This window comes from Balearica regulorum, chromosome 5 (assembly GCF_011004875.1).
Source record: "Balearica regulorum gibbericeps isolate bBalReg1 chromosome 5, bBalReg1.pri, whole genome shotgun sequence".
In the NCBI taxonomy this organism is placed as follows: Eukaryota; Metazoa; Chordata; class Aves; order Gruiformes; family Gruidae; genus Balearica; species Balearica regulorum.
The window spans coordinates 55,010,250-55,025,919 of NC_046188.1; the positions used below are offsets into that span (position 1 = coordinate 55,010,250).

At 40.3% G+C, this 15,670-nt stretch overlaps 1 protein-coding gene across 7 annotated transcripts in view; it reads left to right on the forward strand.

Moving 5' to 3' along the window:
* SPTY2D1 (SPT2 chromatin protein domain containing 1) overlaps positions 1-15,670 on the forward strand; it is a 20,057-nt gene continuing 4,387 nt past the window's right edge. For 2 of the 7 annotated variants that reach the window (XM_075754992.1, XM_075754994.1), the window contains exons 1-5: positions 111-302; positions 9,672-9,786; positions 11,271-13,016; positions 13,837-13,993; positions 14,646-14,723. In XM_075754992.1, the coding sequence (XP_075611107.1) occupies positions 243-302; positions 9,672-9,786; positions 11,271-13,016; positions 13,837-13,993; positions 14,646-14,723 (2,156 nt within the window). In that variant the 5' untranslated portion in view covers positions 111-242. The other 5 variants (XM_075754996.1, XM_075754998.1, XM_075754997.1 and 2 more) reach the window with 5 other exon arrangements.

The following is a 15,670-nucleotide window of genomic DNA, read 5'->3' on the forward strand; positions in this document are numbered from 1 at the left end:
TGCCTTCCCCAACGGACGCGTTTCCTGAGGCGAGGCGCTCGTCACAAGGGAAGTGACGCGCGGGCAGTGTGACGCCGGCGCGAGGCGAGGTGATATAAAAGGTAGGCGGAAGCGGCCGGAAGCGAACGGAGCTGAGCGGGGAGGGCGGCGGGTAGGCGCAGGGGGCCGGGCGGCCGGCGTCGCCTGTGCCGGGCGCGGAGCATCAGGACGGCTGCCTCACCCCCCTCCTCCCCGAGCCAGCCATGGATTTTCACAATATTCTCATGATGGCCTCGGAGCAACAAGGGTTGAACGCGGTGCCGGTGAGCTCGGGGTTGCTGGGACCGCTGAGGGGCGGGCGGGGAGGGGGGGGACGACGACACACAGAAGCGTGAGGCCGGGGCACCGTGACTGTTACAGCCGTTAGGGCGGCGGCGGTTCCTGGCGGCTTGGGGCTGGGCTGGGTCGGGTCGTGCGGGGGCCCCGTGCTCCCCTCACGGGCGCGGAGGGTCGTGCTTGGGCCTCTGCCCCTCGCCTCGGTCCCCGCCTGGGAACCCGCCCGAGGAGGCCGGGCTGGTACTCGTGGAGCCTGCCCGGCCGGCCCGAGGCCGGGCCTTTCGCCTCGCCGTCCAGACATACTCGTTTTTGGGGCTGGAGAAGCGTCTGTGTGCAGGGGGATGAAGCGGGGCTCCTTCTGTCAACAGGTCTCGGCACGCTTGGAGCTGGGAAGGGGCAGTCGGGGTTTGCCCCTTCTGGTCGCTGAAAAATACCGAGATCCTGCGAGCAAAAACGGTGGTGTAGGGGAAGGCAGTGGTTGTGGTTAAAAGTCGGATAAGTCCTTTTGTTTGCTCTGAAAACAGAAGTCTGCCACGTTCTCAAATGCGGGTCGGAGACAAAGAGTTACAAGTTCTGGATGAATGTGCGGCGTTGTCCGATACTTTTGTATCCATTGCTAAGGAACAGCCTACGACAACTATATGGGGATGATTGGTGAAAGGCATTTGGTTTATTATGGATATTATTCTGAAGTCTGTATTTCAGCAGCTTGTATTTTAACTCAAGCTATCAGCTTTATGTTGATTCGGTATGAAATAACCCACTTACTTGGCTGAATGAAGGCAATAGGAAGGGCCCCGTGGCCTTTGGGTACATCAGTATACTGGGTTTCATTCCTTTGGCAGGACCCAAATTATAAGTCATGTATGCTTATTTGGATAAAAAATATTTTCTCTTTGGTAGCCACCAGCTAGGGAAACACTTTTCCTGTCTGTTCTTTAACCGAGTGCCAGAGTTCTATGATTAGCTTGCTTAAATCAGTGTAAATGAGAGAGGTAGCTGGTTTTAGTATAAACTGTAGGAAAACCAGAAAAAGCATAGTCTTTAGTCCTGACACTACTGAAATGGAAACACTGAAGAATTTAGAGTATCTCAGTCTCTCTATTACTAGTAAAGCTTCGATAATGTTCACTAATATTGTGACCAGTTGATAATATAGACCAACCATATGGTGGATATGTGTAACTCATCAGATTCCATCTTGTTTTAAAAATCTTATTAAATGTACTCTTTCATTTTTAGCATGATTTAGTTTGTCTCTGAGTCTACATAGAAACATGGTTTCTCACATAAATATGAAAATATCAAATCTATAAATACTTCAAGATATTTAAATGTCTGTTTAATGACTCTTAAAACAAGCTGTTCCACTAAATTGTCACTGGGTTGTTGTAGTTCTTACTTCAGATGTTTAAAACATCTTTTTACCTTTTTAGTTTTCTCATGCAGCTTTAATGTACTGTACCACTACTTTTTGTCACAAATAGTTGTAAGTCATGATGATAAATTGATGAAATATCTGCCAAGTTCTCTGTTGTAGATGTGATGGTGGAGGGAGGCAATCCTACTCGTTGTGCAATGGATGAGGGTTTTGTTAATCTTTTTAGAAAAGACAAGATTAGGATTTGCTTACCTGATTAACTCGGTGAGAGTACAATTCAATCCATAGCTGAAGCAGTTTGGTTTCCTGCCATTCTAGCATGTTAGTGGTGCAGCTTTTAACTGTGAAGTTGACCTTAGTCTCTGAGCAAAAGTGGAGCTGCATGTGGCACTGCTTGAGGTCATCTGCAGCTGTTAGGCTTCAGAAGAGGGCCTATGGAGGTCTTCTTATCAGTGGACATCAAAGTATCTCCACTAGATTAAAGCTAGTACACAAAATATCTGCATATAAGAATATAATTAATCTTAAATGCTTTTATGAAAAATACCATATGGACTAATTACAAAATTTACTGATATGGAAAGTTAACAGGTTTCCAGAAATGTTAGTTCCTGCATTAATCAGCATATCCCCTGAATTTCCCTTTGAGAAGTTTAAAATAAACTTTACACTGCACTAAGCTAAATGTTCCATGCCTATTGTAATGAAAAATAGTGGAACATGCACAAGTAGTATACACATCTCAAAAGTAGAAACTATAGAAAAACTCTAAGAAATAATATGGTCTTGTATAATGAAAGAGGGACCTGCATAAAATAGGTATTGCATCATGTCCCTGTAAAAACAGATCTGCTCGTTCATCTCCCTGTGGAAATCCAGATTCAAAAGGAACATTGCTGAAATCAGCCTTTCAGTGCCCTATTAGTTGCATCAGGTTTTGTTTCTAAATAAACCACTACATATATCAACTAGTGTATAAGCTATTAATGATGTGCTGATAATATTATAGCAGCTGTTGAAAAGAGCCCCAGTTTTTCTCACATAATGTTCCACAGGGGCTTCAGTGTGGTGTGTATTTATCTTGTTACATATGTTCATGTTAGCAGTTCATTAGATTTCCAATGTGATCTTGCTTTGATTAGCCATGATACCAGTTATAAGATTTAATGTTGATTTCAGTACGTTTTAAGTATTTTCAGTGTCACACTTTTTGCTGAAATTGGTATACTTTGTTGTGCTGCAAGTTTTGTGACTTAATGGATGTGGTGAAGCACTTGGAGATGTTTGTATGGAAGATATTCTTAAAAGTATGAAATTGTATTGCAGGTTTTTTAAAAAACTGAGCATAGCTGGAACCAAGTAATTCTTTTATTTCACCTTGTTTCTATTGGCATTAATAATTTATTAGAAATTATCTCATATAGCTCCCTACTCTTTTTAACTGAGAATGAATTTTTGGTTTAAAGAACTTACAAAAAATCTGATTCAGAATAGCGTTTAACCACAAAGAGGTGACCAAAAACTGAAACAGCTTGTCATCCACGTCAGCACTTGCTGAAGTCTCATTTTAGGTCAGACTTTTACATAGAGAGTATGAATTGTTGACATACAAGTAGCCACCAGAAATTATTTGTGAAGTAAAACAGTAGCAAAACCCCAGTTTGTTCAGAGGAGCCTGTGTGTTACAGAGCCTGCCCCTGAAATTGTAATCCACAAACTATTGAACGTTTGCCCATAGGCAAGAGAAGCCCTGCAAGGGAAAGAGGGAGAATGGCTGTGAAGTAGTGCTGTCTAGAATGAGACTCCTATTCGATTGGTGTGCATGCATTTATTATGCGGTAAAAACTAGTCTCAAAACAGGGTCCAGGAGTGGTCTGTATTATATCAGCATCCACACGAGGAGAACTGCAAGATACGCAATGAAAAAAGTTGGCAAGAGGTGAGGAGGGTGCTTACTCTCAATGTGACTGAACTTAATAGTTAAGTTCCAGGTGCTTGCAAACACTGGCTAAAATGTGTAAAAACTTTTCATATTCCTGGTCTCTCTCATTGCGTAAGCAGATGAAATAGGGACTACTATACCACAACATGAAGGAAAGCATAAAGTATACTTGTTAAATTTTTTTTTTTACTGTGTGAAGCAACATTTAACAGAAGAAACTTCTGCCTTTTTTTCAGCTAAATGGTTCAGTTTGGGTGTTGTGACAGCAGTTGCAAAATCTTAAGAAAATTATTTTTGCTTTTTTAGGAGTAAAATGTATGACCCTGTTAAATTGGTTTGGGGAGATGGAAACAGTATGAGCTGACAGTTAAAATACTCTTATCAGTAAAACCATTCTCTTGGTGGGGCCTGTTAGAACCTGAAGAGAATCAAATTTAAGCATACTTGGGTCACTACCATTTACTTTGTCATAACTAGATATTGATAGCAGTAGTTGAGAAAGCATTACATGCATGTATTCTAAGAAAGTTTAACTACAGAGTGAGCTGCTGGTAACCCCAGCATGGTGTCTGCAGAGTGGATAGTGCTAAGACTGTAGCAGAGGCTTTGGAAGTACAAGCAGAGCTCCCTGGGCAGTTAACACAAATGACCACTTATCAGTTTGGAAAGCTGCCTTTTGAGGAACCAGTACTAAGGTGGGTGACACAAACAAGGATGTATCTGTAGCTTAACTGGGTGAATGAACTATTAGTGATGTTATCAGAAAGTTATACCCTGAAGAACGTTTTGGGGAAACAAGGACTTCCCATTGAAGAAGGCTACATGTCCTGATGAATGGTAAAGAACAGGAAAAGTGTTGTAACATTGTGCAGGGGTCACAATTTACTAGTGAAAGACAAGTAAACAAAAAAAAAAAATACCCCACCCTGTGAGAACCTTGGTAAGTTGCTCATACTGGATAGCACAAGTGGAATGGTCTTTACATTGTGTGTGCAAGCCCATAGCAAAAATAGTTGCACAGGTGCTCTACTTGAGAATCAGGTTTGGCAGAATTGATCACTCATATGTTCAATTGCTACCCATGTAGATATTGATCATTGTTAAAGGCAACGCTACTTCTGTTGCTTGTGTCTGGATCTAGTATTGGTCTAGACCTTTTGGGGCTTCATTTGGATGTCACAAAGTTTACAATAAGTTTATGAAATCTGTTTTACAGTCCAAGATTTGGCATATCAAAACAGCTGCAACTGTATCAGGATCGTGTGCCATGTTTTAAAGTTAGTGATTCAGGAGCAAAACCTTGGTTGCAGATTACACAGTTTAACTTGTGACCTGAAGCTTGCTTGCTCCTAGTCACTGGCACTCTGCATTTAAGGGATGGATGTCTTATATGTATATAAACTATATCAGATATATATATCTCACAAGTCAGTATGCATGTGTGTGAATGTCTAGGCACATGCAGCCTGGTGAGGTTTTTTTGACATATCAATACCAATCTTTTGTAACTCATCTTTTTGTTTTGAGGTATACTTTTCAGAGAAAAATCTGCTGCTTTGTCAGTCATATAACTTTGTATGCTAGATAACCCATGAAACAGTTTATTCTGGCTGTAAGTGGAAAACAAATATAATTCTGCACTGTAATGGACTTTCCACCATGCTCTTAAAGTACCGTTGGTCAGATTCAGGGAGAGCCAGTTATTGGGTAGGTAGTTATGGCAAGGTTTGCAGAGATGAAGGTAAAAAATGAGAAACCTTAGGAGAAATACTGCTCACTGGTAGGAAGACTTGTTATCTCTTGAGGGTACACAGTTGATGAGAGATGCTTTCACAGCCTTTACTTGTTCCATTGGGTAAAGCAGTGCCCACTTTGTGTATTTCAGTAGTCTTCAGTTAGAGCTGACACTAGGCTCTACCCAGAGAGGAAATCAATGTTTACAACTTTAGTAGAGTGTTCTGCAAACAGCTTGACCTGCTCTCTCCTAAAGGCTAAACATTTCTGTTTCTCTGTTTGATTTAACCAACTTGGCAATAGCTGTAAAAAGCCAGAATAGCACAGCTGCTGCTTGGATGATAAAATAGTGACATACCCTGGCTTATTGTGTCTGGTTTACCTGGAATCTGATGCATGTTCATTTGCACTGTGAGTAAAACACACTGTCAGTGCTTGTGGAACATGGGCATGGTTCAGTGCTTTTAAAAAGACTAAACTTAAGCTGGTTATTTTATGCTATTTCTAAATGAAAGTGAACAAAACTTTTATCAACAATAGTAGTGATTCATAGTACAGAAATCGGGTATTCATTTATAAATTGTTTAGCTAAGTTTTCAGTTGTTAATCAATATACTGATAGGAAGACTTAAGCTGCTTTACAAACCTGCTCCTGGATAGGACTGTTGGTTGTAGTGCAGCAAAACAAAGCCTGAAAACTGCTTCCCCATCACTTTAATTCTCTATAAGGCTTCCTAACAGGATAGTTCAATCTACATTTGTCCCTGCTGTTTAGCAGTTTTGAAAGGTGCTTCTTAAACCTAAAACTCTTTCAGAATCATAGAATCATTTAGGTTGGAAAATGAGATGGAGTCCAACTGTATCTTTTGTTTTGAAAATGCTCTGGTTTGTCTCTTTTTAAAAGTTTGTGTAGAAATTGAATAATTAAACCAAGTTTTGCCAAATTTGTTTACCAATGGCAAAACATGTTTAACTTTGGGACTAAGCTATTTTACAGACATTATACTAATATAAGTATACTATGGAGTATCTAAAATTGTTCCTAAGGTACTAATTTGCTTCAACCTTTTTCTGAAAGCATTTTCACTGGTAATGTGTGGATTGCTTTTCTTCTCTATCCCTTCTCATTTAGGTGGAGCATGCCAGATTACTTTGGGCCACTGAGTCGTGGGCTACATTTGAGCAAAATTTGAGAGGCAGTACTGCATCATGATTCAAGTTTCCTGAACTGTTAGGTCTTGGAATACTTTTGATGTGAACAACACAAAAGTTGGGGAGGAAAGGACCTCAGCTTCCCAGAAAAGAGGCCCAGCTCTGTCTATCTTCTTATCCTTTAGTCTTAGCTATGATGATAAATTCTAATGATTTCACTTGTAAGTACTAAAAATTGTTCAGACTTGGAACTTCTCCAAGTGATAAGGATTTACAAAATCAGTTCTCAGGTTGTGGTAAACTCTTGTGCAGAGGTGAATCTTGGTAAATGAGCTTGACTGTAGTAGGTCTTTAATGTGATGAGGCAACATATCAGGTTTTACTACAGCAGTGTACATGGATGGTCTATCTTTATAATTTTGTTTTAGTGAATTCAGAAATTACTACAGGCAGCTACAAATAGCTGTTATTGTAGCTGCCCTTCTTGGAGCAAATTTTGGCTGCATTTTAGGTATTAGTCTCTGAACCTTGCTTCTTAATGCATGTATATACAATATAATGCATGGGTATATACAATACAATGTATTGAGGATCTATTCATGTGGTGCTGTTTCAATGAATTAGAACAAAGGCGTCTATTTGGGTGATATTGAAATCTATAGGGAGTTATGCCCCTAGCTTGCCTGATCATTGCTTCTAAACCATTTGGATGTAGGTGTCTTTACCAACCACTTTAATTTTTTTAGTTGTTTCGTAAGGCTGTATGAGGCTAGGAAGATATTTATGGGAATACTGACTTGTGTGGCTTTCTTATTAGTGATATTGTTTGTATTTGTGGCCATATTTCACAGCTTTCTCATTTGAAGATCCTAACTTTCCATGTTGAAAATCTTGGTTTAGGTTATAATCTATTGGCTTACTACTGAAATGCCAAAAAACCCCCATACCTCTGAAACCTCAAATAGAGATGTTTTTCTTTTTTCTAAATGTAGTATTCTGCTTTCCATCTGCTTCTGGGTTTAACTGGTTTCTATTGTATTTATCTTTCTGTCCTCCTCATTGCTTTATCTTCTTTAGTCTGTTTTTGGGAAGAAGACAATAAAAGTCTTTGTTTCTTTCCATTTTATCATTCTAAAGCCCAATCTGATAATTGGCACATTTATGAAAGGTAATGTCTGAACAGGTGTAGCACACTAGTGCAAGTGTTCATTATAGATCCCAGTAAGAAAGACACTCGCACTCTTAATGTATCAATTAAAATAACATTTATTGGAGATAATAGGGGAAGGAAAAATGAGGATAGCATAGATAACTTTGCCTCTGTTCAACTACTAGAACCCCAAGTTGTACAGCACTGGGCAGACATTTAGGCATGGCAAGCTGTGCAAAACCTCTCTGTGGTGAGGATCACAGCATTGTAGTCTTTAAAGCTTTTATAGGATGTTCTTAGAAGTAAAATGCTCTATCATTTCTACTGCCAAGCAAAAGGACGTTATATGAAAATGTGCTGCTTTGCTTCAAGATGAGTGCAAGTGGTGTAATTGCCAGGTGCCAAGTGGGGGCTGCGTATTCTGTGACAATTAGTCTGCTGAGTTCATCCAGTGATCTCAAGTGATAATTATAGTAGAGTGCAGGCTTGTGCCTATTCAGGTCAGCTGGTATGTGGATCACTAACTCATTGATGTACACTAGTCTTCTGTTTAAGATCATTACAGCAGGAACTAAGATCAGTATTGCTGGTTTTAGATCAACATACTAATTATGCTTCTGAAGCCACTTCCAACTTTTGGAGTAATTCCATTTTTTGAGTTGATTTATTTATTTTCATTGAATAAAATAACGTGAAACTGCAATGAGTGTCCACCAAAAAGCTGAAAGCGCTAATGAATTCTGGAATTGAACAGACTGTAGCAGCTTGGGCTGTAGTACGCTTTTGTTTCCTGCTTGGTCAAAGACTAAGGATAAACTGAAATATTTTTTTTCATTACTGATGCAGCTGTTGCATTCCTTCTCAGTCTAGTGCATTTTACTCATTTCTCTTGGGTTTCCTACCTGTCTTAGCTTTCCAAAGGAAACCAGGAGTACAGTCTTGTGGCAGATGAGTGGAATGCACCTCGCTCAAGAGAGGAGCAGCAATATATATTTTATTGAGATAAAATAATAATTTGACAGAGTTCAATAAGTTGATGGAAGTTAACATTAACAAAGTTTTAACCATGGTTTGACAAGGCTCAATAAGTTTGGCAAGAGTTGCCTTATTTAATCATTGCATGGAAGAAACATACAAAGGAAAATTGAGTTAGAATGATTCACACGGAGACCAGAGTTGCAGAGAGTAAGGAGGACATTCCTGTTGAGTCACGAGGTTCAGAGCGGACTCCCTTGCTTTCTGAACTCCTTTTGGAGCCTAGGTGTGGCTGGATCCAATCTTAGTCTTGGTCAATGGTTTATGTCTGATGGAATTATCAATACAGTATTTATAATAATACTGAGTAGCTACATACATTAGTAATGTTTCATTATATTCAGATCCTTGCTAAGCTATCAGTCACTTAGCAAGGATCTGTTGCGGGTAAGGGTTCTCTCTGCTTTGGGTAAGGAAGGATCTCATAGTCTCAGGGAAGGAATTTCTAACCTTGCGAGGTCCCCCTGCTGAAGGGGAGAGTCACCTGGCATGCAGTCCAGCTGCAATTCAGGGAGAGTCCAAACTGGGACCATCCTGATGGTGATATTTATAGGGTGAAGTAGTTGGCTGCTAGTCAATAGTATAGACAAGATAAATGTCTTCATTTTAGCTCTGGCATATTGTTCTGTACTTTGGTTATCTGGCACTTTTGGGTTTCGAAAACAACTTTCAAAATATTTTTCAAGACACCTTCACTCCCTTGTACATGACCCAGGGACTTTCTGGCTCTCAAGTTCACCCCAAGAATGTGAGGCCTGTTGCTCCTTAGTCTGAACCAAAGTACAGCTAGGAGTTAGATGTATCTATCACAACTCTCAGCTTCAGTGGGAATTCATTGTTTATTCTGTACCATCTCTGCAGTTAAAGTCAAGTACATGACTGTTATGCAACTCCTCAGTTTTAAAAACTGTAAGATTTTTACATTTCCTAACTTTTCTGACATATTTCTCTGTTCTTTGCAGAAAAGGTACAGTTTGGCTGTTGGTCCTCCCAAAAAGGTTCCAAAAGTCAAGGGTGTAGAGTCTGCAGCAGTGCAAGCATTTCTCAGACGGCAAGAAGAAGAAAAAAGAAAAAAAGGTAACAGCCCAAAATATTTTCTATGGGAGACTTTCATTGACTCTTTGAGACTTTGTCATCTTATTCAAAGCTTTGCAAATATAGCTACACATCTGTTTCTGGAATTTATGCACATAACCGATGCTGAGGAAAAGTCAGGACTAAGTAAGGACTAGGAATGTTTGCATGCTTTCCTAAGGAGTTAAATATTTACCAGCTACACTAGCATTTACTGTTGGAGATGGAGAAGTAGTTACAGTGAAGAGATATTGCAAGAAACCATCTGGACGTCTGGTAACCTAACTTTGAAAAGCTTTATCTGGGTGAAAAAATGGTAAGAGTTCCTGTTGTTTTGTCTTAATCTAGTTTATCAATACAGTCTGAATTTTATGGTATGACAGAGGCTTTGCTTGAGCCACAGTTTTTCCACTGTATTATATTTCCTTTAATCTATAGAATAAACTAATACTGCATTGCTTCTGATGTTAATGTTTTGTTTAAGATAACCAAATCCGATGGACTGGATGGCCCAAGGTATTCCTCCTGTCCTGGACCAGTCATGAGCCTGCCTCTTATCCCTGCTGCCAGGTCCAACCAGAAGCAAGACTGAGCATGAATTCCACATAGGCATGCATGCACTCACGCTCTGTACAGTCATGCCCTTGACAGTAGAATAAGAGGCAGGGGATGGTACCTTTACAGGTACCCACAGCATGAGTATTCCTAGAAAATTTATCAGACTGTTGCTTTTCCTGAGTCTTTCTGGTATTTGGCCCCCACTCCCTTGGTCTCTCCAGTATCTGTCCAGTATCTGGTATTCAGACCTCTCATCCTATTCACCAGCTAGTTCAGCCTGAATTTTGTCAACAGATCGCAGAGAGCATACTTAAGCAGAAAATTGCTAAAAACAGTTCAGTAAGAATATAGGACAAACTGTGGAGATAAGGCACAGTGCTCTACCAGCCAAATGAAGTGACCAGCAGCTTGCTTATCTGTGGCTGGTTGCTTCTGTCTCTCCCCTATGCCCCTCTACACACACACTCAGCCTGTTTTCCAGTTCTCATCCCCCCCAATACTCTTTGATTCCCTCCCTTTCTTCATCTTCCCTTAAACATGTGATAATAAATTCTGTACAGTCTCAAAATTATCTTGATCAGGCTTAGAACTCCTTCCACTACCCAGAGATCCCACAAGTCCTGTACCTCCTCACACAGTAATTCTCCTTAGTTTGCATAGTGTTCTGGAGAGCTGCTTTGGTTGAATCACCTTAGCGTGTTTTGCAATAGCAGCATTTGACTTAATTGTTCACCTTTCTTTGTGGAGTTGCTGATTCAGGTGGGTTAGCTTGCCCTGTTGGCAGACTGCTGATCACTTTCTGGTCTATATTGAATAGCTGTTAGCCAGATATCCTTAAACTATTGTCCTAAATGGTTTATCAGGTTTGAAGAAATTGAAATAAAAAGTAGTGCTTTTGCATAACTTTCTCCTGTTTGGGTTTTTTACAGCACTGGAAGAAAGAAGAAAGAAAGAACAACTCTTGGCTAGACGTATTGAACTGAAACATGACAGAAGGGCAAGAGCTATGGCCTCACGAACAAAGGATAATTTTTATGGCTATAATGGCATTCCTGTTGAAGAGAAGCCTAAAAAGAAGAGGGCTTGTGAGAATGTCGCTCAGGCCCCAGAGGCTGAGTATGCAACAGAAGATGAAACTGAGCAACACGAATACAGTCAGACTGAATCTGAGCATGAGCAAGAGGAGTACGAAGAGAAACCATCCAAAATTGCAGTGAAACCAAAGGCACCTCCCAAAAGTGCACCAGCACCTCTGAACTTTGCAGAGCTCTTAAGGCTTGCTGAAATAAAACAGTATGAACCAGTGGAAATAAAAACAGTGAAAAAGGTAGAAGAGAGACCCAGAACAGCAGAAGAATTGAGAGAGAGGGAGTATTTGGGACGCAAAAACAAGAGAATAGAAATGCATAAGAAGAGTGAGAAGGAGATTAAGAATACAGGGATATCCAGTTCTTCCAAAAAAGTGACTTCTCAGAAAGAATCTTTACATGCAAAACTTAAAAGCTCAGTAGATAAACATTCCACACCAAAAGGCAGTCTGTTGTCTTCTATGAGTGGTACTGATAAGAAATCCAAAGCACCAGCATTGACTGAAAAACCCTCACGGTCATTATCTTCCTCCAGATTTGGTCAAATGGAAAAAACCTCACAAAATGGCTCCTTAAACTCTACTGGTAGCAGTCATAGTAAATTACCTGTCAATAGTATCGGAAAGTCTGGCTCAAGCTCTCGTGTGCCACCTTCAAAACCAGCATCCAATGGGGCTCAGAGGCTGCCATCTGCTAAAGAATCCAGCCTGAAAAAGTCTGCCCCCACAAAATCAGGAAATGCTGCAGCCCTTCAGTGTGGAATCAACTCCAATGCAAAATGGTCAGGCAGCAGCTTAGGAAAAGGAGGACCTGGACATCCAGGTGGTGGTCCAAGTGCAGGACCTGGGCGATTGAGCAATTCTGGCATGGGACCTGGAAGGCCAGGCAGCAGCTCAGCTGCAGGACCTGGAAGGCCAGGCAGCGGCTCAAGCCTGGGACCTGGGCAACTGGGTGGCGGCTCAAACATGGGACCTGGAAGGCCAGCTGGCAGCTCAAACATGGGACCTGGAAGGCTAGCTGGCAGCTCTAGCATGGGACTTGGGCGACCAGGCAGCAGCTCTAGCATGGGACTTGGGCGACCAGGCATCAGCTTGGGCGCTGGATCAGGAAGGCCAGGCATCAGCTTGGGCGCTGGACCAGGAAGGCCAGGCATCAGCACAAACACAGGACCTGGGCAACCAGGGAGCAGCACAGGACCAGGAAGGCCAGGAATCAGCCTGAGCACTGGACCTGGGCGACCAGGCAGCAGCTTGGGAGCAGGACCAGGAAGGCCAGGAATCGGTCCGAGCACAGGAGCCAAGCGACCAGGCAGCAGCTTGGGAGCAGGACCAGGAAGGCCAGGAATCGGTCCGAGCACAGGAGCCAAGCGACCAGGCAGCAGCTTGGGAGCAGGACCAGGAAGGCCAGGAATCGGTCCGAGCACAGGAGCCAAGGGACCAGGCAGCAGCTTGGGTACAACTGTAAAACCGAAGTGTACTGTTGTATCGGAAACTATTTCTTCTAAAAACCTAGTTACGAGACCTAGCAACGGACAGATAAATGGAATGAGATCTTTTCAAGGGCATAGACCTGTATTTCATCCACAAGGTATAAATAACTTTTTCACTTGGAGTAAATTTTTTCACTTGGTTATTGTTTTTGTAATTTTTGTATGTGTCTGAGTTGAGGTCACTGAGGGTCTTTGAGAATTATAGATGCAATTAGGGAGACTTGGACAAAATACCGTATTTGCCTTTTAAAGAATGCACTTAAAAGTAAATGCTTTTTTCTATTTTGCAACTTTTTCTTTACTTTCACCTTTGCTCATATTCCTTGAAATACAGGCCTGGGCTGCGAAGTATTACATGAAAGAAAACTGAGCAGCCTGTGATGGATGTTGGTATATGAATGCTATTAGAAGCAAAAGAACTGAAGAATTTACTTCAAGCATGATTAAGCAATGCAGAGTCTTCAAAATTTCCTAGTGTCTTAAATAACAGATGCTTAAAGTGGTACATGAAAATTAAAACCATGCAGCAAACCTGTGACTGATATTTAAGTGTTTTGGCAAATTCACCTTACCAGTAAGCAAGCAGTTCTAAAAATTTATTTCCGAAGAGAAATAAACAGCATGGACTCCAGCAAATAAGTACTTAGAAAACCCTGAACAAGAACATAGATTTGTCTGGTAGTTTCCTCAGAGTGCAGTCAGTGATACTGATACGTAATCTTCTACAGCACAACTTAGAGGAAGTATTTCCTTTGACTAAGCTTCTGAGAATTGCTAGTTAACCTGCAGCAGAAGTTTTTCACCTTGAAGCCCAGAGCTGTAAAATGGGTGTGCCCAAGGTACAGCAAGGAGAAGTACTGTTAAATTAATGTTATATTAATGTTATTAATGATTTTTTTCTGCTCCCCTGTCATTTAGGTCTTGGAAGACCACCTATTAGTTACAAGAGACAAATAGAAGATGATGATGATGATGAATATGACTCTGAAATGGAAGACTTCATTGAAGATGAAGGGGAACCCCAAGAAGAAATATCAAAACATATTCGGGAAATATTTGGCTATGACAGGAAAAGGTAAGAAAAATGTCAATTTTAAGATATTGCAGAGCAAACAACAGAAACTAATATAGTTCAAATAAAAATGGTTTAGAGATAGGGGAAGTGCTGGTATCCAGAAATGGTTTTGCATTGCAGAAATTCAACAAGCATTAGAGTTCCTTCTTTGTGGAAGGGACCTTGAATTTTCATACTGCCTGCCATGCTCTTCTGGGGAGCAATAAAATTTAATGCAATAGGACATAGCTGGAAAACACTACAGCTTCTTCAATGTCTCACTTGTATAATTGATGGCAATTCTTTCCTATTTTTTGGATGTTAAAATGCTTTCTATAGCAGCCTGCAGTATTTCAGAATTCATAAATGTAACTGCCTGAATATGAACAGCTAAATGCAATAATGTTAGCTGTTCTGCAAGGGGATCTAACTTGGTATGACTAGGAGCTGCTGGAAAATGAAGGCTCTTACTTCACTTTTTAAATACTTTCATCTTGTCTGACAATAAGGCATAAGAAAGCAAGCATTTTAAAGGCTCATAACTTAGATTCTTTCAAAACATTAAAATCTGTGTATGGCAAGGTAATTACTCTTTCTAAGAAGGAACAGGAATTCATAACTCAACTGTATGTTATGTTTTTTAGTGTGCTGAAAACTATTATTTAATTTCCAGATACAAAGATGAAAGTGATTATGCCTTACGTTATATGGAGAGCAGCTGGAGAGAGCAACAGAAAGAAGAAGCTAGGAGGTATGCACGGATTTACACTCAGATAAAGTGGGAAGTTTGTTTATTGCCCAAGTCATGGGGCTAAGTTAGAGTGGTTATTTACTGCTTTTTATAGCAGAAGTAAATAAGCCTTACCATTTTTTATAAGAGAGCTCAGGTGAAGATGAAACTCAGCCAGCCAGTAAATAAATTTACTGGGTACAGAAAATAAATATTTTGTTCATTCTCATGCATCACCAACTTTGATTGTTAAAAAAAAACCAACCCCAAACAACCCAAACCAACTTATGCCCAAAAATCTTTTTAAAAATAATATTAAATAATAATATTTTTAAATTTCAGTTGAAATGCTAAACCCTTCATTTTGTCCCAAACATCACAATATTCTGCTAGTTTGAGGACTGGAAGGAGATGTATTTGTCTTTATATACATGTGTTTGTGTATATTTCTATGTATGTACTCTGACAAACTTTTGTAGGCGGTGATTTCAAATATGAAGATTATATTTTCATATTGGTTTTGACCATTGATTTTTGGCCTCTAGACCTGCACAATTCTTATGTTGCTATTATGAAACCTGGTGTTCATAAACTGATTTTCTTCTTGGTTTTAATGGCTGGTGGAACAAGCTTTGTGAAAGTTGTAAGTTCTTATAGATAATGGAAAATGTTGGAATATACTGAGTTACCAATTTTTTTTATACTGAAATTTTTATATTGTATTCAGAAGATGCTTTGAGCATTGGAAACTTGCATCTTTTTGAAATGATAGTCAGTGTCCTTATTACTCCTTGTTCCTGGGGAATAGCTGCAGCTCCTGCAAAGCTGTAGTCTGTTAAATGGAGTTAGAGGAAACAACTGGAATTTTACAGTGATATTGCTATTGACCAAATTTTCTGTTGAAGACCTAGAGTGAGGTTTTTGCAGAGTTGAATACCTGGCTAACTTTTAACTGCATGTGCTATCAC